The sequence below is a fragment of the Lonchura striata genome, chromosome 5 (assembly GCF_050655825.1).
Source record: "Lonchura striata isolate lonStrDom1 chromosome 5, ASM5065582v1, whole genome shotgun sequence".
Lineage (NCBI taxonomy): Eukaryota > Metazoa > Chordata > Aves > Passeriformes > Estrildidae > Lonchura > Lonchura striata.
This window is the reverse complement of record NC_140707.1, coordinates 29,395,014-29,422,032: the sequence shown is the minus strand read 5'-3', so window position 1 is coordinate 29,422,032 and position 27,019 is coordinate 29,395,014. Positions and strand designations below refer to the sequence as shown.

At 41.8% G+C, this 27,019-nt stretch overlaps 1 protein-coding gene across 9 annotated transcripts in view; it reads left to right on the top strand.

The window, feature by feature from the left end:
* The window catches only part of LRRC56 (leucine rich repeat containing 56), a 59,888-nt gene extending 35,912 nt beyond the window's left edge, over nt 1-23,976 (top strand). For 7 of the 9 annotated variants that reach the window (XM_085581653.1, XM_085581652.1, XM_085581656.1 and 4 more), the window contains 9 exons: nt 9,698-9,794; nt 10,181-10,378; nt 14,283-14,460; nt 16,588-16,791; nt 18,056-18,120; nt 19,233-19,363; nt 20,063-20,226; nt 22,536-22,896; nt 23,605-23,976. In XM_085581653.1, the coding sequence (XP_085437779.1) occupies nt 9,698-9,794; nt 10,181-10,378; nt 14,283-14,460; nt 16,588-16,791; nt 18,056-18,120; nt 19,233-19,363; nt 20,063-20,226; nt 22,536-22,896; nt 23,605-23,797 (1,591 nt within the window). In that variant the 3' untranslated portion in view covers nt 23,798-23,976. Of the gene's footprint in view, nt 1-1,164; nt 1,376-9,675; nt 9,795-10,180; nt 10,379-14,282; nt 14,461-16,587; nt 16,792-18,055; nt 18,121-19,232; nt 19,364-20,062; nt 20,227-22,535; nt 22,897-23,604 lie in introns of those variants that run through there. The other 2 variants (XM_085581657.1, XM_085581658.1) reach the window with 2 other exon arrangements.
* Nucleotides 23,977-27,019: the final 3,043 nt, after the last annotated feature.

Below are 27,019 nucleotides of genomic sequence, written 5' to 3'. Positions count from 1 at the left end.
TCACTCTTTGCCATAAGCTGCACTGTGAGCTCTTCATGTGGGGATAAGAATCTGAACACAAAGGTCTGTTAATGAAACCTGCCACCTACACTTTTGGTAACAGAAGTTCTAGGAAAGATTATGTGTTTGAAAGACCATTTGTGGCATCTCCTGGTTTGAACTTCATCAGCCTCCACTGATCACTCCACTTTCTACTGTTTCATCTCACAGGCAAGAATTTAGGGAGGTTTGGTTTACTTTGCTTAGTGTTGCAGCTACAGTTGCCTCAAGAACAAGGTCAAGATGATCTACATCCAATTAACACACCTGCAGCAGATTTGGGATGTCAACTGGTGCAGTGTGAAGGAAATGCTGAGGCTCTCTTGTAGTAACACCCTCAGTAGAGAAATCTATAAGGTCCTGTCTCAGTAATCCTGTGTTGGGCTTTGAGGTCCCCCAAGCTTCTCTTCTGGATCTTGTTTGTTTGTTGTGAAAGAACATCTGGAGGCCAGTACAAGTGCAGAAAATCTCACTTGAAGCTCTTGTTTAAGGAAGAAGTCTTGACTCCAAACATATGGAGACAAGTCTGTCAAGATCTGTAGTGAACATTAGGGGCTTAGAGAGGAAAGAAGTTTGGAGGAAATCAACTGTTATTCACAAGTTCAAGTTGTACCTGTATCTGTTTCTTGCAATCTTCTTTATTTTTTGTTTTCTCATTAGATGTATACACAGATAAAAAAAAGAAAGAAAGGAAAAGTTACAAAGAAGATATGGCCATCAGCCTCAGAAGGAAGTTGTTAGTGTCATACAAACGTGCCTGATCTAAAGAATCTCAAGAACCTGCATTTCCACCATTGTTTATTCAGACTGAATCACTTTGAATTACATTTTCTCTCTGGGTTTTCATGTCAACCCTTTTCTGCAATATTTCAAGTACCATATTTTTTTACCGTGGAAACTCTGCAGCCATTTCCATGACAAAAATTTAATAGCTACTCCAAGTTGATCCAATTCTGTAGTTGTATCTGGTCAATTAACCTAGAATTCCAGTTCTTCTGATCTGATACACAGAAAAAGATGTTTCAAAGATGTTTCAGGGACTTTTTTTTTTCTTTTTTTTTTTTTTTTTGGTGGTATGTGTCTTAACACCACTGAATCTGTCAGATTATTTGAATCTTTTACAGAATATTCCTTCTGTTTACCCTGAAGCATTAGAAGTCTTAAGTGTTGATTTTGAAGGAGGAGATCTATATTAAAGCAAAGTTGGAATATATCTGTCTTACTCTGCCAAAGTTCAGACCTGGAACATACTGTGAAACAGGCACACAACATGTGGGAGACTGAAAAGTTATTTATGCAGGAAATTTCAAAGCACTGTGGGATTAAATTCTTAAATGTAAGTAACTCATTCTGTAACCACAGTTTCATTATTCTTTATTTTTTTATATGTAAGCTTTCAACAGTGAGAATGAACAATTGCCAAAGTTATAGGAACTGTTAGTAAACTGAGGGGCAATGGATCTGTGGGTGTGAGAGCTTTATTTACTATGTGTCTCAACTTATTCCTATTTGAAAATCCATTTGGTCTTGTGGAAAATGTAGTGCACCCATTAGGATGCAACCACAATGTGTTGGGTCTCTACAGTTTCTCTGGGGTGCAGCTTTATGCCAAGGGTGGGAGCTGAAGTAGGGTGGAAAAAATGCAGTCAAGGGCAAGTCTTGTTCGACAGGACCACACCTTGGCAATCTCTATGCCTTTCAGATTGTGGGAGCTGAGTTAAAGCAACTGTTCTGTCATTGTGAGAAGGCTACAGCAGTAACTAAGCTGTCAAGCAGTTTTAATGATCAAAAGGAAATTAACACAAAATTACATTATGCTTCCCACACACGTTGTATATTCGTGTGTTAAGGAATTGCTGTTCCTGATTCCATCAGCGTTGATCAAGCCCATTATTCTGCTCTAGGTTTTTTTTTTTTGACAGCAACTAAAAATGAGAGCACTTGAAATTAAAGCTCCATTTCATGTGTATTAACTTTAACAGAAGTAAGCATCTCAGTTACCTTAGGCACAACTATGACGAGTTACAGAAGTGGATGTATCAGCACTCTCACTTCTAAATATCTCTCTCCTGTTGGTCTCACAAAGCACTTTTTGTTTAAATGAGGTATAATCTGACATGGAAAACAAAGTTCTTGCAAGTAATATAGTGCTTGATGTAATATTGCAGTTGCCACAGTGGTTTCAATGAGGCAATGAGAAGCAACAATGACAAGTGAAAAAGTTGCAAATCAGGAATAGCCTGGAGATATATATCATGAGGTTTGGGTTTTTCATCTGTCGTCATCTCTTGTATCCAGATGCCATCTTTGCCTGGCAGCAGTGGTGGGGGAGGCAAGGGGTGGTGGGCACTGGAGTTAATGCAACAGGGATTTCTTTGCAGTGTCTCTGGTTGAAGCATGGCCACAGATGTGTCCATGGCAGAGCTCAATTATTCTTATCAGGACTATCAGAGCAGTCATTGGCTCCTGTTCTGGAAAACAGCCAAACTGCCTTGGATAGTTTGTGGTTTTGGCTGCTGTAGCCAGGTAGTCTCTTGTCCTTGTTTTCAGCCTTTTGTTTCAGTGAAAATGCTGGCCAAAAGCATGTGACTCCTTGATCATTGTGATTTTTTTAGTTGGCCCACAAAAGCTGTTGCAGGTGTCTCTCCCTTCAATGTAACAAAGATGAAAATACAGAGTCACAGGCTGGATGAAGTGTGACACCTTGAATGTTGTCCCTGATCTATTTACCCTGGTGCAGTACCAGGCAGTTGCATTTCCTCCCAGACACCCATTTTGCTGTCAATGAAGTGCTCAGCAGAGGTCCACAGCTGAAAAAAACCAATATATGAGATCTTTGCCCCTTTCCAAACTTGGAACTTAACACACAAGTAACCAACAAACAAAAGAAACCCCGTCAACCCTAGAATAAAACAGTGAAATTTGTTTGTTGGGAGAAATATTGCCAGGGGCATTAGCACTGCAGCCCATTTTGAAAACAGCTTCTTATTCATAGTAAGGTTTCCTCAAAAATTTGGGACAACAGAGACATGCTACTGCAAAGGCCTTTGGCAACAATAACTTTTTGTTCATTCTGAAATTCTTCATTTGCATGTAAAATGGAGTTATGAAAACAGAATTTCACAGACACAATTTTTATTTAAGAAGACATTTGGTAAATGCATGCTTATGGTCAGCCTAAAACAAGCTAGCCTTCCTCTGCTGTATTTAAAAATTGCCTAGCAAGCTCACTTTTTGCTTAGTTTTTGAAGTCTCCAACAACATGTCTCAACAGGATAGGAACTCTTTCTGTTGAAAATTTGCACAGATCAGAAGGCAGATGAGACCAAATTATTTGGTACTACATTTCCATGGTATTTCAGCCTAAAAGTGGCCTTCTGGCTGCAAAAGATGAGACCTGACCATAGTTATCGCGCACCTTGTGCCACGGTTCACTCTGGCTCAAGGCAGCATAAGATGCTAAAGGCAACCTGTGTGTCATGGTGATGCAAGATGTAGTGCAGAGGAGAACCAAGCCAACAGTTTCAGCATATTGCTACTGGAATTTTGGAGAGTGAATACAAAACCAGCAAAGACTGTAATGCTGCAAAGCAAGGCAGGTCATCACATTCACATGACATTTGTTCAACTGCAAAGGACACTGAAGGGACAATAAGCACGTGGTCTCAGCGCTGCTTGCAGAGCTGAGGGCTGTGTCATGGATTTGATCAAGTACAGGGAACACATGCATACAATCAGTTTTACAATTTTGAGTAATAGCTATTTGTGAACACAATGAAACTTTTATGAAAGCTTCCTATTAGAGCATATGTTACTGATTTAAAGAACATTCAGGCTTTAAAAGTTTTTGTTTCAGATGTCAGAATTATCTGTACAACTAAACCATTGTGTGCTGACATTGACCATATAGATGTTATCACAGTGCAGCTTGATAAATTCCACTTGATTTCTGTAGATCAGAGATGGGATTCTTTTATTCCTTTATTTTGTAAGACTGTAGCTTGGTCACTCTTTTACAATCTAAATTTCTCTGTTTACCAGTTCATTCATTTTCAGAACAATCTTTAAAATAAATAAAATCTGCATCAATGGCTATTTTAGATGTATTGCTTCTGAAGATTTATTCAGCAGATGCAGGTGTGCTTTGAGATACTTCTTGCAAGCTCCATGGATTTAGTGCTTTATTTCTAGGTAAATTATTCAAAACTGACTTCCAGAACAAACAATGGGGATCAAACTGATGAATGTGTTCAGGGTTTTGCTGTTGTGTTTACTGGGTAGCTTGAGCTCAGTGGAGCAATTCAGGATTTATTGTCGTGAAACCAAGAGTAGGATTTGGCTCTGTAGGTCTGATATTCATCCAGTAAAAATTTGGCTGGATCACATCAGTCCCTGAAGAACAAGAATGTTGGATTAATGGAAGAACAAATTATTTCTCAAACTTGTTACAAGATGCTGTGAGCCAAACTGTTCATTGCCCCTCTGCTCTCTCCCCAGCCTGTGGGAGTGATGACAAGATGGGAGCATCAGATTTCATGGGAAAAAAATACTAAATGGTTGTGCACAAGTGGGGAGGGTGTTGCCAAGACCGTCACAGAAGCACTGGACTGTTTGATGAGTTCCCATCCCTGCAGCGGTTATTTTGAGATAGTTGGAACATGGGCTTCAAACCCTTTGGTTTATTAATATTATTTTCTCAAAAATCAATTATAAATTCAAATTTTGGGGTTAAAAATGAAATTAGGGGATTCTATGTTGATTTCTTGGCACTTTGAGATACTAAAAACATGATCTGATATTCAATGTATGTTTTGCAGGCAAGCATGTGTGTAGGAGCACATGTGGAGTAATTACTCAGGAGGACTCTGGTTTGGCAGCTCCAGGGGCTGTAATCCTCTGTTTATCACAATCAAAGGTTATGATGTATGCATCCCCACCCCATGCTCCATCTGTCTGCCTCAAACCTGTCTTGAATGAACCATAGCAGGGGTGAGCAGGATATATAATGTCTTTGGTTATTAATTCTTTGCCTTTCCTGTAAAGTTCCCGGCTTCCACGTCACTTGGGACAGGATACTTTTCCAATGGATTGGGAATATTTATTGTATTAATAGGAGCTATGTTTTCTCTACAGTGTCCTCTCTTTCCTTCTATAAGCTCTTTGTTGTTTGCACATCACTAGATCACTCCTGTGCTACATCTTATGACCAAGTGCCACCAGCCTCGTACAGAGTCTCATCTTTTTCCTTTCAGCCATCAAACTTTTCAATCCTACTTTCTGTTTTTGGAATAGGTGCTGTAATTTTCTGTATGTTTATACCATGCCCAATACAGGAGAATCCTCTTCTCTGAGATGTGTCTCATTAATTTCATTCTTGGTCAATGATTATTTTGGGGAGAGAGTTTCGTTACACTGCATGCATAAGTATAGTGGATTTTCTTTTACTGCCCTGATAAATTGTTATTAAGAGTTTATTATTTCATTAAAATAGTCTACCCTAGTAAATAATTATCACAGTGCAGATTCCCATTAAGATTTCAATAAAAGTAATAGTTGCATCTCCCTAGTTTGGGCAGATGTCACACTCTGCACTTAACATAAATGAAAACATGCCTGTGTGTACACACACGCCCATGGTGGTCATGTGTGCTCAAACAACTCTTCACTTTACTCTCACCCCCACCAAGGTAGATGTGCCAGATGCACTAAAGCTGATCCCAGAGGAGACACTCCCATCTCTTGCAAGCTCTTAAGTTCTCATCTTACCAGCCAAAATATTTCAGAAGAATTTTCAGAAATGCAGGTGCGTGCAGTTGTGAGGAGCAGCTTGCTTTGAGCTACATTGCTGTTTCACCTTACAGCAGCCATACTCTCAAGGGCAATTATCTCTATAGTAATTAACAAGGGAATTTTCTCTGATGCTGCATCATGAGTCATGCTACTTCCAAAAGATTAGTTTGTTAGTTACTGAATAAAATGTTTGCAGATGTACTTTGCTATGATAACATCTCTGACTGGGGATGACTCATTACAGATGCAGGAGCAGAGACCTGCAGGGCCAAAATGTGACTGCATGATCCAAAATTTTAGGCTCCTCTAGCAGCTAGCATGACCCCAGTGTCAGCAAGAGGAATTTGGTTCTGCAGTAGAGCCCAAAGGGGAAAAAGTCCTTTTGCCTCTTCTCACTGCCTTTATATTAGCAGGGAAGGAGAGGTGGCAGTCCTTTGCTCTTCTTAAGAGCTGAGGTGCCCTTCTTGAGGGGCAAGAGAAGAGGTATCTTGGGCTGCTAAATCTCTTCCCTGAAACAAGATAGCAAAACTGAGCCAGGTCATACCAAACAGTGCAACAAAGTTCATGCTTTCTTAATTTTTTGTTTCTTAAGTTAAAGACGAGCTTTGGGACAGCCAACTTCAGCCTTGTAAGAAACCACTTCCCCATTAGCTTCCGTATTTTTTTCTATTCTGAAGTGTCTGATCAAGCTTTTTTTTTTTTTTTTTTTTTTTTTTTTTTTTTTTTTTTTTTTTTTTTAAATAAGAAGACTGTTATCAAACACTGGGTTGCATTGCAAACATGCAGTGGCCTTCTGCATGACATGGGATGCACAACCTAATTCCTTTGTCTGAAATACAAATACTGGTCAACTTTGATTAGTATTAACCTCGAAAGTGCTACTCCTGACTCATGTCAATTAGCTGTAGGGGAGTCAGAGCTGCAACCCAAGAATGAAACTGGAATAGATTTGAGACTAAACTTAGTAGCACAAATTGTGAAGAGTAAGGTAAGTAGGCTTTAGAAATCATTTCAGTTAGGGTCTTCTGATGGTGTGCACAGCAGGAGAATGCTTTAAGGACTTGTTAGCTAATAATTCCTAATGAGTGTGCACCATGCATGAGCTAGCACACAATGTGAGTAGGGACTGACCCTGTCTGTGTGCTTTGGGTTTAACGACAGCCACCTCTGGAACAGAAAACTGTGACAAACAAAAAGAAATAGGACTTAACTCTGGCAGTCCTAGACTTCTGAGTGTGAGCAGGGAACTACTTCCACAAATGCATGGAGTGATCAAGGACTAGAGGGAATAATTGCTTTTGGGGCCCTGTGTAAAAATTGCTTGGGAATTAATCCTCTGCTTTGCTTTGGCATTCTTTATATTGACAGAGAAACATTAGGAATGAGCATATTACTGCAATCTCCTTCTGTGGCAAAAACCCTTCAGTTAAAAATGCAAGACAAATTAAAAATGGAAATAAAGTCAATTCACCATATCTTACTCTACCATATGTAGAGTAACCAGGTTAGGATTGTCTTCAGTTTTGCTGGGCTAATAAACAGAGCATCTGTCAGAAGCACTGTTTCAATGACACAAAAATGAGAGTGACTACTTCCCTTTATCTCTGTTCAGTGGTTTACAGAAGAGAAAATTTTGCACCAAAATTAGCCCAAAATTTGAAAATCTCATCAGTGCTTGAAGAGGGTCATGAAATGAGCAGTGCAATCCCTTCACATTCTTCCTAATGTCATATTTGTGTTTGTGGGTGTGTTGGCCTTGCTTCATGGTAGGTTCTGCTTTTGTAATTGAATTTAATTTCTTTCTTATTATAGCCATGCAGCTTGCAAATCTAATAATAAATTTTCAGTAAATATTACTTTGGGAGGCATCTGTTCCTTAAGGAAGCCTTAGAACTAGTTTTTGTTTTATTTAGAAAATATATACAATATAAATAAATTCTGGAAGATCTTGTGCAAGGCCAGGGATGTGGTGATATGAATTTGGCTTTCTTTATCCTTGTGTCACTAGAGGCAAGATTTCTGGATGCACAAAATTCACTGCAGGTGTTGTGGTTTGTATCAGTAGAGAATTTTCTCTTCAAGGGAAGAGTAGCCTTAGATGGAAAGAGATGTTCAATGAGACTGAGATATTTCTTTTTTGCTTAGTTCAGGCCTTTGAGTCAGCTGCACTGTTTGTGCCTCAAAAGGTGTAAAATGTTACATAAACACTTTGTGTAGTGTATCCATTGTGAGCTTATTTAAATGGGCAGCATCCAGGGAAGGAGTAATTAGAGACACCAAGTGCCTGTGGCCCCTGCAGTGGTAGAGGATGAATGAAGTCACATAGGTCTGGGTGATGCCCATGGACACACCAGTCCCTAAGAGGCAGAGGGGTGAAAACCCCCAATTTCACCTGGAAACTTCTGTTCATTCCCTGTATTTGGCCCCTCGCAGAAGAGAGACATCTGGGGATATTTTACCTTGTACTTATCCTTTATTCAGGCTTACACAGGCTCCTTTGTCCTGACAAGGCCCTTCCCAAGTATTCAGATGGTAGAGAAACAACAAAAAATACAGATGAGAACGTGTCTATCCCCACTCATAAAAGCACTCCTTCCTGACCTCTGGGACTGGCTGGATGCCCAGTATCCCTGAAGCAGGCAACTTGACTACAGGGGATTGCTGCAAAGCCATACCAAAGCTGCATGAGGCACTGAGGGCAATGCAAAGCTGGTTGCATTCCCTGTCATCCACAAAGAGAAGACATGAGTACAACTGTTACCTTGATATTTCAAGATTACAAAGGCTCCCATGACTTCTGTCTTCTGCAGTTTTCTGTATAAAACTTACTACTCTCTGTACTATAAGAATGAATATTGGGAGAGATAGCTAATCCAAAATATTGAGCTCCAATAATCTCTGTTGGAGAACTATTTTAGCTTTTTATGTGGTCCTGAGAAACTTGAGTATGAATGTTGTACAAGATGACCTTCCTTCCAACTCAGCCATTACTGTGTTTCTGTGAATTCCTACCTCCTCTGATAAACTGTCTTTGAATTTAGTTACTGTTTAGTTCTGTAGTATCCAGATACTCTGATATCATGGCTACAGTCAAAAGTTTCTGAGCTTTGGTTGATTTCGGATTTGATAAAGTGTTGTATTTTGTTTCTTTTACACTACTGGCTTTATGCAACTTAATGTTACCAAAGATGGCAGGTGATTACACCCTCAGTTTGATTTTCCACCCTTTTTGTGTTATCTTTGTATTGTGCAGCACTGTAATGGTCAGGGGGATATTTCATGTGTGTGATTTTCTGGGTTATTACCAGAAAGTTTAAAGTTCATATAAATGATCCCTTATTGATATTTTGCTACACCCAAAGGGTGGGAAAATAATGGAAAGGATTATAGTTTTCTGCTGATTCAAAAAAACGCTTTTGGCAAAAGTTATTCCTTTCAACTGCAAAATCAGAAGAGAAGTAACTCTGTAAGAGGGACAGAATGAGATTGACCATGCAGTCAGCTCAGATATGTTCATTTGGGTTATATGAGTACAGCCAATGATGCCAGTGTAAGAAAACCCCTAAACTGCTAATTCTTAGCAATTGCTTGTGATTTATGGCGGAATTTCCATTATGTAGCTCTTGGAATAATCCTAATCAAACAGGGCTGGGGTGGCATGTTGTCATACAAGAACAAAGCTGATAGTGGGATAAGCAAAAAGGAGTATAATTTTACTCCCCATTTTCAAGAGTGAACCTTTTTAATGGAATATCTTGTAAACAATGAGAGATTTGAAAGAAGTAGCAGTGGCCTAGTCTTAGGAAAAAGAAAGCAAGTCTTGAATTTTTTCACTCATTCAACTAGAGCTTGAATTGTTTTTTATAAGGGACCTTGGAACCTCATTGTCCCATCTCTGTGTCCTGTGGATGGCTCGGTGTGGGCTCTCAGATTTAGATGGGATCTCTTCTTGCAGCTCTCTAAAAGTAAGTATAGCTGTGTCCTGCCAAATGACAATCTCAGATCTACCTTTACTTGATACTCTTTACTTTTAGTCTTCATTTTCTTCACCCTTTGCTTTTCTGGCTGCCTTTGGTTTGATGCCTTGAATTGGATGAGTTAGTTTAAAAAACACTACAATATAACTTTTTTAAATGAGGTGTAGCATTCAGGTCTGATCCTGAGTACGCCTAGCTAAATTAGCTCGTGTTATTTAAGACTGCAACAGCCACACTTTATAAAATGTTCCCTACCTTTCTAGTTTCATCCTGTGACATGTAGTATTTCAAGTATTAGAAAAGATTTTGCAAAGCTTTGGTGTTACTTGTGCAAGCCCATGGTTTACATGTTTATTCTGTTTACTTTTGCTGAGGAACTCTACATTGCTTACAACAATATCTCTGACCTGAGCCAGCTGACCTGGCTGGATCACCTTGAGGTTTTGGACCTGGAAGGGAACAATATTGAGGACATCAACCAGGTGCAGTACCTGCGACTTTGTTGCAAGCTAAGCCATCTGACAGTGGAGGGCAACCTTATTTGCCTGAAGCCAAATGCAGAATCAGCAGAGGTGAGGACTTGGTTTGCACATATTGTGGTTGTTTTTTTTTTGTTTTTTTTTTTTTTTTGTCAGTACTTTTTAACTGTGAGTTGGAAATGCAAAACGTTTCTGCATCTTCCTATTACATCATTCTAAATGATGGCATGGGATGCATTTCCCATGTTGATTTTGTGGTCTCATCAGTATGGTCTCCAAGATGGCCACAAGTGAAACACAAGACTGCTAGTAAAGACTCGGGCCTGTTTCCCCGCAATATGAGAAAAACTTCTTCTCTTGGAGTATGAGCACTGGAACAGGTGTCCCAGAGAGGCTGTAGAGTCTCCTTCCCTGGAGATACTCAAAACCCATCTGGATATGATCCTATGCAACCTGCTCCAGGTGAACCTGCTTTAGCAGAGGGGCTGGTCTAAATGGTCTTAAGAAGTCATTTCCAACCCCAACCATTCAGTGATTCTGTGGTGAGACACCAGTTTTTGAGGGTTTTGCATTTCTTTTGGAAGTTCTCCAGACCAAAAGCAAGTCCTCCAATGCCACTATGCTCAGAGGTTGAGCCCTCAGAAAAACAGTGCTTGAGGTAACTAGGAAAAGCTATAATGCTTGCTACCCTTTCCCCTGAAAGCTTAAAATCAAATTACCAAGAAGACCTTCAGAAAGAGCTGAAGATACAAAATAGTGATTCACCTCTTACATGCTAAAATAATAGAATCATTTCTGCTGAGGTATTTTGTTGAAGGCATGAAAGAGACTTTTGTTACAAAGATGAGAACACAGTAATACATTATTTGGATTAGAGGGCACTCAACAAGCAAAACAAGGGAGATCTAATTCTACATGAACAGCCTCAGAGATGTATTACACTCTTTGACTTTCTCCTGCTTCATAAAAAAGCATTGCTGGGATATTAAAACACCAAAATATTGCCATCCAGGTCTTTTGGAAGGTCTACAGGCACACTCAGAGTTATGTAAAACACGGGTCTCACTAAGGATGGTGCAATTGCCAATGGCACCACAAACAGCTGATAATGTGGGTCCAAAATTGGAGCTGATGCTGTTATCCCACTGTGACATATTCCATAGCTTTCCTGTGTATTTTAAAGAAGTCATGCCGATGCTGTTAATTTGCCTAAAAGGTTGGGTTTGATATTTTTCCTGGACTTAGCCTTGAAAACAGGTGCTAAGACTAAATCATGCAATAGACATATATTTTAAATCTTGGCACTTCTTAAATATATGAGTTAATAGCATTTTTCAGATGTAATTGTTGGCTTGATCTTATTGTTCAGTAAAAGGGGCCATGGAAGGTAGCTCTTTAGCTTTCATAATTTTCCTCTTTGGAATTAAAAAGAAAATATTATATACTTGCCTTTCTAGTTTGAACTGGTGAAATTATCCTTAAGGGACCACACTGTAACTGCTTGTAACCAAAATAATTTCTCCATTTTGGAACATTTCTCCCTTATGGAAGATGCAATCATGGGAGGAAAAACATATTCCTGCAGTAAGGAAGCACGGCCTGCCTGTGATGGACAAGACATGCCTGCTTACTCTTTCTACTCCAGGGGAGATAAATACAGCTGCTGATACTTCATATCATAGCTTTCTACTATGGAAATGGTTCAGTGTATCTTAACAAGGCAGAAGGTCTGACTCTACTCCCTTGTTGTTCCTGCTCAATGAACGTGGGACTTTTGGAGTATTTGGCATCTTCAGTCTTTAAGTGTACTTGTAATGGAGAAATGTCAGATTTCCCTTGGCTTGTTCAGGTGAAATGGGTCCTTGGGATACTCTGCATGTTGTTCCATAATGGAAGTACAAAGAGCAGTGGTACGTGGTGGTGTGCCCTCCTGCTCTTCTCCATGCAGAATGGCTGTCTCTACTGCTGTGCAAGTAGATGCTAAGATCTGATCAGTGAGAGATGCTTCTGCCTGAATTAAGGTGCAAACCTTATGCCAAAGTCAGTGATACAGATTTTATTGAACAGTAAATGTGAGGTAGCAAAATAAAAAGAAATAGAAAAGAGAAGAGAGAGAAGATTGTCACCACCCATGCATCCATTGGCATCCCTGTTGATCATTCTTCAGCCTGGATTTCTTGGTGGTAGGGTCCCAGTGTAATTCAAAACTTTTCATTCTTTATACATTTTGGCAAACAAAGGAATTAATGCTTATTGGCTACACAGTTCTCTTATGCTATTGGTTAAATTATTATCTCTTGCCTCTAATGCTAATTAGTCTACATGCTTAGTCTTTCTTTTCTTTTGAGCCGGTGATCATGATGTTCCCCTGTCAAAATTACCTTTTACCCAGTGGGAACTGATTTCAGCAGAGTTGCTGATTTGTCTTTTCTTGTGGCCTGTAAATTCTACAATTTTTTTTTTTGTTTCCGTTATCAATGATACATTCTTCCCAGCTTTGTTGAACTTCCCCTGTGTGAGATCACACCCAGACAATAGTACCACCTTTATCTTATCTGCAGTCCAAGTTCCAGGTATCCACAGAGGAATATCTGGGGGAGCTTCAGTAATCATTGGTGGCTGCAGATGCAAATTTGTCCAGGGAATCAGTACAATGGTGTATTTTACACTGAGGTGTAGCAGAGGCAGACTGTGAGTTTGCTGTAGTCTCCCAGCCAGTGCCTGTGCTGGGAAGATGCTTTGCTCTCAGGTGGTTACAAAGTGGGGCTTGCTCTTCACTATTGAGAGCTTCTCCATGGACTTGGTTGCTTTCTTGATTTCAATGGATGTTTGCATTTTTTTGGTGTATAGAAAAAGCATATAGAAAAGAGTATATGTGGGCTTACTTTTGTGTGCCCTTGATGGCAAATTCTAATTCCTCAGGCTCCTTCTTGTAGTCTGGACCTTGCTAAAGGCCTGTGAAAGCTCTCCTATTCATTTACTTTTAATCTACAGAATGGTCCAGCTAACTTTACTGCGCTTTCTTCAGATAGCCTGTTTGCTCCCCTTAATTTGATTTTCAGATGAGCTCATCTTTCCCTGTTATCTAAACCAAGAACAACAACTTGATGATAAAGTCTGCAGCCTCTGTAGCTGTAATGCAACATGAGTGTAACATGATTCTTCTCTCCAACAGGGCATGGCTGGGAATTGGCTGTAGCTGAGAATGGTTGATTCAATTTCTAAATTAAGATTAAAGACTTAGTTTGAGAAAATTTGTGTCTGCCTCTTAACAGCAACTAGCACATTTTATTTGGTGAGTTCCCTCTGCCAATGTCAGTGCTGCATCATGCAGAGAGAGGGAGCATCCAAGCAGCCAGACCCCACAGAAAGGTTTCTGTTTATGACCACTCTGTATTGAATGAGGACTTGGCTTTGTGGGGGTTTCTAATATTTCTTGCAATGTCCTGAAAATCATAAGATTTGCCTGGGTGGAGCAATTGACTGGTGGGTGGCTGTCCATTTGTCCACTCTGCCACTATCAGTGCACTCTTGCTGTATACTTTTTTTTACTGTGTGCCTAAGAACACAATCCATGGGAGTGCTCTTTCTTTCTCCATCAGCAGGTGTAGCAACACTCATAACATGTTTTCAAGCCTTTCTATCACCTGAATATTAAGGAGAAATACACAAGAGAATCACAACAAGCAGGGAGATAGATGGCTGAATGCTGAGGGAGCCCAGGCTTTCCATGGGCATCAGTGGACTTCTATGCTTTTGCACATTACACATAATGTAACAAAGACAAATGACAAAATAATCAGTGGGTAAGCAACAAAGGAGCCTTTGGGTGAAGGCCATGTCTTTGCAGTCCTCAGGACATTTTCATGATCAATTCAAGTAGAAATCATGTGAGAAGCATTTCAAATTGTATGGGTGTCATACAAATTGAACAGTATTGTGCTACTGGAAGTCCACAGACTGTTAAATAAACTGACCACTTTCTCCATTTCTCCAGGACCCAGACTATAATTACAGAGCAGAAGTAAAAAAATTCATTCCCCACTTGAAGTATTTGGACAGAATACCAGCAAGCCAGACTACTCTCCTTCCTTCCAGAAAGATGCATGAGGATTCTCTAATCATCAAGGAATCCATCAAGGGAGGTGGTTTAGCCAAAGACATTTCATGGTTAGGTATGACAGGCTTCCTGTTGGGGTTCATTTTTCATTTTATGATGTCTGTAAATTGAAAAAGAGCAAGGCGACCTCTTTAAAACCAATCTTTACTTATAGAGAAAGGACAAAGGATGTCTTTTTCACCTGGGAAGTAAGAAAGCTGGAATTCAGCAGATAACAGTGCAGATTTAAATGGAAGTAGTCCTAAACTGGGCATCAAGATCAAAAAATGCAGACAACTTCTAGAGCATCAAGCAAATATAGCAGTAGCTGTGAGTCTGTACTTAGGGTTTGTTCTGCATGATGGGAAGAAGGAAAGCTTGGAAAGGAATGTTTCAACAACAGCTGTTCACAGCTCTTTCCATGGAAACAGTCAATCCCATGTAGCATGGATGTAGTAGGATTTCCTATTCCAGTTTAATAACAGGAAAGTCAATCTGGTTACCACCCTTCAGTGGTAACACCCTTCCTGCAACATCACAGGAAGATTGCATGGTCTTGTAAGAAATCTGTTCCACTTTCTTTGTTACTAGATTCATTACATTCATTAGCAGAGAATAAATGGTTTGAAAGTAAATCTGTTGACCCCTTGCCTGCAGCCTTGGTAATAAGTTCAGATGTCCATGCTTTTACCTGTCATGCTACATGCACTTTATCACATACTATTAAATATTGCAAAGTATTTCCTATAACTGCTCATGTTGCTTCCCATTAGTGTGGGCAATGCTGTTGGCTTCCCAGCCCCCTCCCCAGGTTGTGGTTTGCCTGCCAACTGCACTCCATTAAAAATTTAGTTTGTTTTGGAATAAGTACATACATTTGTCATTTACTGAATCCCTATGGGTCCAAATCATTAGTGGTAATAGTAGTCATGGTAGGGAAAAAAATCCATTAAAATCTGATCCCTCGGTGATTGTGCTTTGGCAACATCACCTGAGGTTCAGAAAACTAGTTAACAAAGTTTGCTGACAGAAGCAGTAGGGGCAGAGCACAAAATTGTGAATTCACGTCATTTCCTGGTGTAACCAGACATATATTCTTGTTGGCAGCTCTAAACCAGTAAGTTTATATGGTCAGGTTCAGACATCCCAGTACTTTTTTCTTTCCAGTAGCAATGTTGATTTGGGTACTTTTCACATAGAGTGTATTTCATGGGTTCATATTAACAGCTGTGTCCAAGATATATTAAAAGCCCTAACACTCAACTCTAAGGAAATGGCCATATCATCACAGAGCTGATGCCTCACTTTGGAGCTCGTAGATGCTCAAAAAAGCAAGGTAGGTGCCCAAAAAAGCACTAAAAAGCACGTTATTCATCTGGGCACTGGAATGAAATTCTCTCTCCCATGGGTTATTGGCTGCATATGCTGTTCTTAGAGCTATGCTGTGCTCCCTGGACAGGCAGCAGTTGGGCAGATAAGAGGACAAGGCTGTCTGCCTTTTCTAGTTTTTGTATAGTCCTTTCTGTCCTGTAGCATTACAAAAACAGTTTTCATCTTCTTTCTGTGGTCGAGAACTCTGTCTCTGAGGGAGTACTGGAAAAATGCATCACTGCCATCCCCAGATTTCTGTAACTCCTGGTACAGTTTCCCCTGTTTGACTGGTGGCTCTGGTAAGGTGTCCATCACCATGTGCATTGTGCCAGGGCATTTAAGCATTTTAAGTATTCTAGGACTGGGGCCTAGACTGTGCTTGCAGCAAGTCTGGAATGGTTCCCCTGTGGGCAGGTGAGCAGCAGATGAGATGCAGCTTACAGTTATCCTGGAAAAGCAGGCAGGGGAAAGTAGCAGAGCCCTGGATGTGTCCAGGCTCACCTGTGGGACAGCCAGAGGTGGTGGTGACCACAGTGCACCTGACCCATAACCCCAGCAGTCTGTCTTCGGTGCCCAGGAGCAGAAGAAAGGTGGGAAAGGATATCAGTTTAGTTAGGGATCCCCAGATTCTGCCATGACTGTGCAGCACTGGAAGACCTTTTTACCAAGGCTGGACCCATTCCAGCATGTTTCTTATAGCTGCAGTTACATATTTTTCTGTCCTGTATAGCTCCAGGTGTGCAGCAGCAGTCACTATATTGGCAAGGTACAGTGATGGTGTGGTTGGAAGCCTTGCATAACTGTGCTTACACTAATGAAATCTCTCTTCTAGATCCATATCTTGGGGAAGTAGCAAAGCAGCCTGAGTGTAGCCCAAAACCCCCAATGACTTCCAGACCTGGGAATGCAGAGTGTTCTGATAATGTAGGGACGTGTAGTGATGCCAGCCTCTCGTCCAGTAGCTGTCCTCTTCCAGACCCCACTGTTTTTCCTGATAAGCTGTTCACAGAAGATGACTCCAGTGATTTGACACATGGTAATGTATGTTTTTTTTAATCCTGTTCTTTCCCACACCTCCACCTCCGTCTGAATGTTATTGCTGATGAAAGCCAGGGTGCTTTGAATACCACCCACCCATGCCACTGCTAATCAGGTTTAGCATATGTTGTCTTCCACGAGATTCACCTGCTCTAGCATAGGCTTTCCTTTATTTCCCCCTGCAGCAGAAGGTGCGAGTCACCTGGGCTGCCCGCTCTCAGCCCCCCACCCCATGTACCATGTGCTGCTGTCCCTTTTGACAGCCCCATACCACCTGTCCTGCTTGAGTAACATCAGGCCACGTCCTGTTCAGCCATGGGAACGTGCTCCAAGGTAATCCTCTGGAGAGGTGTGGTGATGCACATTCACTCCCCACTGGATCATGGGCTCGGACTGCGTTTACTTCAGTCTCATACTGCTGGCAATAAACACTTGGTTTTGGGTTTCCAGAGGTTGGTCCCTCAGCAAGAGGAGTCAGTTCCTTGACTTCACATCCTGATCTATAGGCTAGCCCAGAACACAGGTTTACCACTGCTCTTCTTGCCCTAGTCACTTGGAAATACCACCCATCCTTCACTGACTCCTGGAAACACCGTGACAGTGTAACTCCACCAGCCCACAGGCTGCAGATTAGATTGTTTCCAGGCATGGTGGGCTGCTTTTATCCGATGCCATTCTCTCCTCAGTTCCCTGCCTATGGGTAGGACTCAGGATGATGGATTAGTTCAAGTAATGCAGAGTCAACAGCTGAATGCATGTTTGGAAATGTACATGGAAACCGCTTGTCAGGGAATGAGACCATAATTCTATACAGACTCTTGGGCAGCTAACGCTACTGATAGAAACAGTTTCACCTAATGTTCACTGCTTCTTCTGACCCTTTGTTGCCTTATCTGTTTTTAACCTGATTTTAATCAAGATCCAGCTGAAAAATAATCCAGCAAAAAACAACAAAAAAGATCCCAAAAATCATATTTTTTTAAAATCTGAATTTGTTCCCTGATCTGACTGGCCATATGTCCACACAAATATTTGCACCAGCACAACTGGAGACAGGACAGGGTCAGAAGAAGACAGATTCTGGTGGAAGCAGAGAATTTGCCTCTTAGTAGCAGTGTTAGGCCATGCCAGCTGATACTGTGAACCTACACCATGAAATAGTACAGCTTCCTGTCTATGGGAAATTATATTGACTGACTTCAACAACAGCACTGTTTGTTAAATGCTGGAGTAAATTGTATCTTTTTTCCTGTTTTTCTTAGGACTCCGTCAGGTTATATGTGGGAACCCTGCCAAGGCACTCCATGTGAGGAGGCAAAAGCTAGGTGTATGTTTTTCTTGTATACTTCATATTCCTGCATGGTGACCCCCATAACTCCTGGGATAAACTGAACTCCCACTGTGGCTTGTAGCAGCTCACTCCCTTCTGTAGCCCAAGAAGCCCCAAGATGCAGTTGCTTTGAGGAGGACAGAGGGTCCCCTGCCATGATGTTGCATGTGCCCATGTGTTAGCAGCAGTGGACCATCAGCTGCAAGGGAGCACCTGAAAATCACATAGTAGCTGCTGGGGGCAGACTTCCCATCCTCCTGCAACGAGCAAAGTACAAGGCAGGATTGCAAAATTTGATGGTGTTTCTACAACAGCTATTAAGAAAAGGATTTTTTTCAGCAGTGTTTCTTTGATGTTGGTGTAAACAGTCAGCTTGCTAATACTGTAAGGTCGTTCCTATTGACTAAACAAACACAAAGCCAAAGTTTGTTCCTCTTGGCAATGGGGTGGTGCCCCTGCCCTGTAGATCATCCTGCTCCTTTTGGCAGTAATTCAGTGAGAGGATACCCATGTGTGTAAAGGGGAGCAGCCTGGCTTTTCATGGTCAGCTTTTGTTGGCCCTGAGGTTTAACACAGCACAGCTGCACATGAGTAGATTTAAACAGGCTGGGGTAAATGAGGGAGATGCACAGGACACAGATGTAATGCTCAAAACAGATGTTAAAGAACTACAAGAAAATGATATGTACTGCCTGTATCTTTCTGCTACCACAGCCTCAGCATAGGAAGCTTTTTTGAAACAAATTTGAACATTTTAGTGAATTATTGTGTGCTAAGAATTGGGATGTGGAATCAAACTGTGGTCATATACTGAGTGATGCAGTTTCTGTGGTACTGGTCTTAATACGCTTATTGGTATAGGTGCTATAGGCTTATACCCAGTGAAATAGAAATCAAAAATTTTGTGACTGCTACTCTGGGTTCCTCAGGCTGTAATAGTACATGACTGGGAAATGGGACTTCTTATAACTGAGGAGTTAGAAAGTGATGAGGGATGATCTAAAAACTCAGAAGCACAGTGGGCTTTGAGGTATTCTAAAATCCACATCTAGAAACAGAGCTGGGAAGAGTTCCCATAGGTATCTAGATAACTTCTGCAATTTCCACAGCCACCTGCTGTGAGCCCTTTGAAACCATCTGGTCTGACGACAGAAAACTTTTCTGTCTCTGGAGGAGGAAAAGATCTGCACCAGGAAAAGGTGTCCTCTGACCCGGGAGCATGGATGGAGCAGCACGAGGGGTGAGACCGCCGGGGAAATCTTGCCATGCAATAAACTCTGCATTAATTTTCTACTGCAAAAATAAAATCAGCGCTTTGGCCACCTGGTGGTGGTGTCGAGGGATAGTCTCGGCCTCTTGCCTTCCTGTCCCTGCTTTGGGCGGCTGCCCTCCTGCCTGGAGCATCTGCGGGATGGCAAGGAAGAAGAATCCTCCTGCTTCTCTCTGGAGCACAGGCAGGATGGGCTCACTTCCTTAGCAAGAACAAAGAAATTACTTTTCATAACTGGTGAGCCGTTTTTGGCCCTGACAGTGTCTAGTGAAAGAGCTGAAAGGGGATGAGCTTTTCTGCAAGCAGTGCATCGGCCTAAGCAAACAAAAGGCTGAGAGACAAATACCACCTTGTTGAGATCTCATAGATTACACAGACAGGTCATGGTTATTTTGGAAGTAAAACTGGTTTTCTCTGAGCTTACTTCACTGGGTAGTATTTTAAATCTGCCCCACTTCACCTGATTAACTAAGATGCTTGAGATAATCAGACACGGGCATCTTAGATGGCTGATCCAATTAAAATGATTTTTCATATCTCCTGGAAGGTGTGAAGTAACAGTGGGTAACTAAATCCACTGCCGGGGTGTTTGCCTGAATGGCTGCATTTGACCAGCTGCATAAACACACTCAAAAGCGAATTAAAGGTGTGATACTTGATGTTGTCCAGGTGCCTGCAAACAGGTCAGCAAGAACAAACCAGCCAAGCACTGAAGGTGAATAAAGATGAAGACCGGAGCCTCACTGACAGCTTAGAAAATGCGTTGAGGGAGGCCTGTGATGAGGACCTCATTGAAAGAATTTCACTTGACCCTTCTTCCCACTCCTCCTCAGGTACTGGACCTAAACCCCTGGGGAAGGGTTGGCATTGGGCCGAACACGTGTTGCTTGTAGATAGGTGCATGGGTAACCCCAGTGTTTCATGGGATCTCGCATCTGTGCTCCAGAGCAGCAACTGGAAAATGCCATTGCACAGCCAGACACTAAGCAATCCATTCCAGGTTTTAACAGGACATTGTGACCAGCTGTGTTGACCATCAGTTGATATATTTCAGCATGAATATGTAGAATTAAGAGGAGCAAAGGAGATCTCACACTAGTTTAGCATCAAGTGTTGTAGAAGGACAGGTCTCTTTCACCTTCTGTCATTCATTTATGACAGTGCCAGGTGAGTCTAAAATACTGTCATTTCTACTGAGCTGTACTTGAACCCAGTTGGCACTGATGTAATTAATGACTGAGCTAATGATTAAGGTTTAACTGAGCAACTGGAAATTCTGGGAAGATATGCAACCAAAAGGATGCATTCAATAAAAGGTTTAAAAATGGAACATGCTCTTCTACTCAGGAATAAAGCCAAAGGCTTATCTGAAATTGCATTTACATGAATGAAAGCAGAATTCCCACTCTTCACTACTTGTTGAATGTTGTGTTTAAGAATATTAAAAACATTAATAATGGTTATTCCAAACACATATCAATAATTACAACTTCAATCTTTTTCTGTTGTTAATAAGAACAACTCTTATTTTCTCATAAGTAAAAGCACGTGACTTTTCATTTTACGTTTCTCTCAAGAGCAAAAATGGATCTACTAAAATTTAGAAAATATAGTATATTTGGAAAAAAACCTAGAAATATCATTAAATTATTCAAAGCTTCTATGTGTATTAACAGGACTATAAATAGTATCTCCCTAACAAGAATAAAAGCTGTCTGGAAAAATTTAAGGAATGGCCTATTGTCCAGTGGCCACAGAAATCTTAGATTATGATGTCATGGTCTATTTAGATTTAATTTGATCTTTTTCAGATTTTATATGATTTCTTTACAATGAATATGATGGTCTCATCATTCTTCTAGATTGACAAGACAGCATCACAAACATCTCACGGTGTACCAGTGCCATGCCCTATAGGACTGTGAAAGTGAATGGTTGGGCATGGATCTGTCCATCTTCTAACTAAATCTGCTGGATGATGATGGAGTGGTTTGAAATCTAGAATTGTCTGAGGTGGGGAGACTGACTAGGATCCTAATGACACACAGTGTTTGACACAGTGTGAGTTTCTCACAGAAGAACGTGTTGCTGGAAGCAATCCTTCTGACCAGAAAAGGACAAGTCATCCAAGCAAAGCCACTCTTACGTAAAAATCTTTGCAGCATCAGATCCATGTAAACTGCATTTTTTGGAAGGCATTGAATGTTATTTCAGGCTCTTGAGTCAGACATACCAGTCTCTCAGAGTGGTTATACTTAATAACAAATATGAAGTTTAGACATTTTAAAAGCATATCATATGATACAAAGTGTTCCATAGAAACTTTTTATAAGCTTTACCTAGGCAATAAAATACATCCCCATCAACTGGGAGCCACAGAGATGAACTTTCTGGGTCTGAGTTTTGGTGGCACATTCTTTAGATTATGTTCCTGCCCTGGACCTTGCACATCAGGCGCTTAGGTACAGTTGGTTCTTTTAATAGACAAGAGTAATTGGATCCCTGCTATTTATAGAGTGGTTGGTTCTTTCAATAGACAAGAGCAATCAGATCCCTGCTATATTTAGAATGGTTCTGAGCATGTGTGCATGCTGATTATATTTATAAGTCAGCAACAAGTTTTTTCTTCTCCATGTGTTGCACATATTGTATGGAGAGAATTTCATGGCTGAAACACAAACAGCCAGAAAGTAGCCCTGCATGCAGTGCAATATTTTCCCCAGCAGTCTGGCACTTATTGTGAGATTCCATCATCTCTGCCTCTGATTTAAAAAGTAGATCCACTCATCTGTGATTATTCCTCTGCCTTGCACTTCAGATCACCAGAAGGAGTCCTAAGGTATTTAGAACAAGTCAGTGCAAACACTGGCAGGGAATGATGCAGGTGTGATCCTGCCTGAGAACAGGAGGGCACGTGAGCTCGTGTGTGCCCTGTGAGCTGTTCCATGCTTGGCACGTCGCCAGCAGTGCTGACAGTGAACCGAACCAACTGTCAGAGAAAGCAATTCAACATGGCAAACAACAAGACACATCTGCCCACCCAGCTCCATCACACAGCATCTCCAAAACCTTTCACTCCCTAGGTTAGTCATTTAGCAGTCAGATGCAATGGTAAATCACTGTGCTTTCCACTTTGTTTCAGGTTCGTCACAGGCTCAGGAGGGTGCAGTGTTCTCCAACACAAAACGTTATCTAATTCCATCCCCTCCAAAAAAACCTTCACCTGCCTCTGCAGTGGATGTTGCTGCAAGACCCTGGAAAACAAGAAACCACAGGGGCATAAAAATACCCAGCCAAGAGGAGGACAGACAGTGTACACAGAAATACCAGTCAAAGGCTCATCAAGAGAACTCAGCCCAGCCTCTGGACAAAGAACCTGCTCTCAGGGGCCTGCACAGCACAGTGGCTGCCTCTGGGTCCCAAGGGCAGCGCCAGCCTGTGGGCTGCACCAGCCAGCAAAGGCCCATTCCAGGACCAGCAGCTGTTGGGTCACCAAGGATCAGGTAGGTGCACTGGAATGTGTCTGGGGACTTCACAGCAGGAAAAGGCAGCTTTCTCTGTTGTCTCTGGGGTCTTCTGCTTCTTTTGTAAAAAGAATTATTTTTATTTGTGCTGACATTTACCTTTGACTGTCTAAAGCTAATGAAACATTTTCCCATGTTCCTTATAGCTTGAGTATTGTAAATTATGTATTTTCTTGAATAATAGCCCAGAATTTTGCTGTGTTCTTATTGCTCCATTCTCATGTTCCCCACCCAGAGCCAATGCTGTGTCTGTTGCAAAGATCCTGTGGCACTTGTTCAAAACTCTCCTCCAGTACACTCCAGGAAGGGTTCCTGACATCCCACTTGGGTTTTTTCCCGACACAAATTCATGTTAGAATGAGCTCTGGAAAATAAAGTAGGCATTAGAGAAGTGTCACATGTACCCAAACATGTTTATTTCTGAACCTGTTTGCTGTAAATTTAGCATCATGTTGCTTCTTTGAAGAAATGCAACAGAGGACTTGTGACATGACAGCTTGGGTTTAGATTAATGCAGTCACTTTGGAGTCAGCATAGGCAGAGAGCATGTGCCTTGTGTGGGAAGCTCGTGTGCCTGGGGCTTCTCCCAAGCCTGGCAGCTTTTGGTTGTTTTTAAGAGCTGATGAGGAGAATGCAGATACTCAAATCCACAATGCAGTCTCACCACAGTTTTCCTCTTTTTCTCAGGCCCATCATGGATGAGAGCCCTTCTAAAGAGATCAACCACCAGCATCCAGCTGCCTGCTCATCCACAAAAGCCTCGCAGAGGTTTAGGCCAATGAATTCTGCTTGGCCCCTGACTTCCAGGTCCATTCTTCAGTCATTGCCACACAAATCTACTGCCACAAAAACATCTCAGAACAGAATTCCTCGGTCCTAGAAGATACCCAGTTGCCAGCATGTGTTGGAGCCATGTACACAATGCAGCTATGAAGGATCAGTGCTATCTTGCAGCTTCTTCTGCAAGCTAAACACAGAGCAGTTGAAACAATTAATGTGATTTGCCTCAATTCAGGATACAGCTGGTCCAGAAATATTTAAAGAGCAACCACTGATCAACCAATGAGCTAATGAATGTCTTATTACAGAAAAATATGGTTATTTTTGCAGCCTATACACACTAAAACAGAACAAATTCTATCATACTTCCTCTCATCCACACCACACCCAGCTCTGTGAGTCAGGCAGGGACACCAAACAAAGCTGAGCATGGAGCCTGCTGTCTGTGGGGTGGGCTGAAAGAGGTGACTACCAGCAGCCAGCAATGTCTTTTGCAGTCCTGGATGTTAAACATGCAAGGGCAAAACCAAGGGCTTGAGAGGGTGTTCTAAGGGAGGGGTGTGTTGCCTGAGGAAAAGCCCAGAAAGGCTGGATGGTTTCAGAGTTTATGCTCCACAGGAGCTCACCCTATTCACAGGTATTGGAGGTTCTTGTAGGATGCATTGCTATGGGAGCAAATGCTGAACAAGTGGCTTATCCCAATATTAACATGTTTGTTTGCTCCGTAGCTACCTGGAAGGATTTGTCTCACTTTCCCTGAATAGACATTGCATTCCAGAATTTCTCTAGCAGAGCTGACTTCTGTCACCAGGTGTCAGAGCATCCTCTGCATGTGTCTTTCACCTCTATCCCCTTTTCTAATGTTCTCAGATCAAACAGAATTTCCAATTTATTATAATTGGATAATTTTAAGTGATGGTGCAGCAAAGCAGGGAAGTAAGGGAATAATCTCTTTTTTTTTTTTTCAATAGGGCATTTGCTCAGTGTTCAGGTAAGGTCCAAAACATCTGTTTTAGTGACTGCAGCCTGTGAGATGCTGTTCCAAATGACTGTGCCTTTCAACTTTATTGATGTTGCAGTCTGAAACCAAGCATCATCACATTTTTTCCAGTTTAAATTACTATGTTAGATTACATTTTTAAAATCAGTTTATAAAACAGTAATTACACAATGAGTTAATGAATTGGTTTATGCTTCCTTTCTGCTGGCCATCTTAACTTAGAGAAGCAGAATAGACAAAGCCTTAAAACTTCCTTTTCTCATGGTGCTCCTTGCACCACTTTATCTTACAAAACAGTCTGGAGCTTGAAGTCAGTTTACCCAGTTTTGGTGTGTCCTAGCAGAAATCATCTATCAAAAATCATTTAAAACTATGTGGTAAATGATTTTATGTAATACTATGGATGCAAGCAGGATTTCACCCAGCAACAGTGCCTGTGTCCTTAAATAGGCTCCTAAATCTGACTTTCTGCCAGTGTCACTGACAATACCATCACACACACACAAAAAAAAAAAAAAAAGCTGGCCTTGTAAAAGAAAGAAGACACTGACAGCACTGACCCTTCTCTATATCCAGGGTTGTACCAGGGGGTGATGGGTAGAACTGTCTTCTCCAGATATTCAGAGCCTCCTTCTTAATTGACATCTTTCATTTCAAAGGAGTGAAGGGATAAAAAATCAGTGGGTGTGTAAATGGGGCCTGGACTTGAGCATCTGCAGAGACAAAACTCTTGGTACAAATCTGGAAAGTCTCCCAAAAGCATCTGTGGTCTCATCTGGCAGCAAACTCCACGTGGCTCTGTATGTGCACAGAGCAAGAAGCTTCGCTGAGCTGGCAGAGAGGATGTGGAGAAATGCTCAGAAAAAACCAGCTCTGCCTTCCTGTGTGGGAAATCAGTGCCTGAGGGCTTCATCAAAACCATTTAACTCAGGGTTTCCTGTTGTACCTTCCCATCAGGCACCCCAGTGGTAAGGCTCAGGGCTGCAGGCTGTGTGTGACCTTCAGAACAGCCACCCCACCCCTCATTAAACAGCTCTGCCCCACTGGTGCCTAACCAAGGCAGTCACATGCTGCATGGTGCTGTGGTGTGTTCACAGGGGCAGGAGGAGGTGTCCAGTCTATCTATTGATCACTGCATCAGCTGGTGGCCCATCACCCATCAGGTGCATATTGGTAGGGATGAATGTGTACGGCAGGCTGGGTGCCATCTGCTCTTGTGTCTCTGGGGATTTAGTCCAGAACTGAGTGGCCAGCCTGTCATGCAAGGAACAGCAGAGAGGCTTGCTAAGAGAGCAAGTTAGTGATCACAGCCCAGTCTGATGGGGAAGAAGGACTGGTAGCCTCCTCTCCTCTCTCTGCCAGTAGTTGGTGCACCTCATTTCCCAGGGCTACCACTCTGTTGCCTGTTGTAGTTTCCAGGACAAGGAAAATAAACAGGGCCATTGCTGTCTGGACAGCTATAACAGATCCACAGGGAAACTTATTGCCCTGGCTTAGCCTCTGCTTGTTCATCTTCCACCTTTTTCATTTAGAAAATGGAAAAGCCAGCCACATTTTTAATAGGCTAATTAGGAAATGTAAGGCATGATGGGCTATTTGTGAATTCAGTTCTCTTGGCCCAAAATGGAAAAAGGGGAGTTTCATTGTGTGAGCTTTTCGTCACCATTTCCTTTGTTAAAATCCCACGTTGGTCCCTTGAATATAGACAAAGTCCTTTAATGAATGAGCTTATTCCCATCCCTGCCTCTGCAGACTCTTAATATTTGTCTCAGTAGGATCCTTGCTTCCAGTTGGATGTGACCAGTTTCAGATGTACATTACCAGAGTCCATCCCCTCATTCTTGTAATGGGCCAGGAGCTGCTGATGCCTTTAAGTATCTCACTGCCTTAATGGGATTTGCTGCTGGCTGCCAAATTGATATCTGGTGTGTAAGCTGGAGAGAGGGGTGAGAACTGCTCCTCTCACCTATTAATAAATCAGCACTGCAGGAAAGAGTTTTCTGCTGGGAGCCAAGTCTCACCAGTACATGCTGCTAAAGGAGGGGGTGGTTAGATGGGAACAGCTGCCCTGCAGGGAGCTGCGCTCAGAACAAAGGAATTTGGCCCAAAGTGACAATGCTGCAGCATTAGCAGAAGCATGATTTGTCCAGGAAGCCTCTCAGCATCACTTAACTGGTGTTCCACAAAGAGCCCTGCTGGAGTGACTGGTGCTGCCCTGCATACTGAAAGGCTCCACTCAGCTGGAACTTTAAAAAAAATGGGAGAAATAAGTAGGGAGCTGTGTGCCTGCCAGTTATTTCAGTGACTAAGAATCATCCCTCC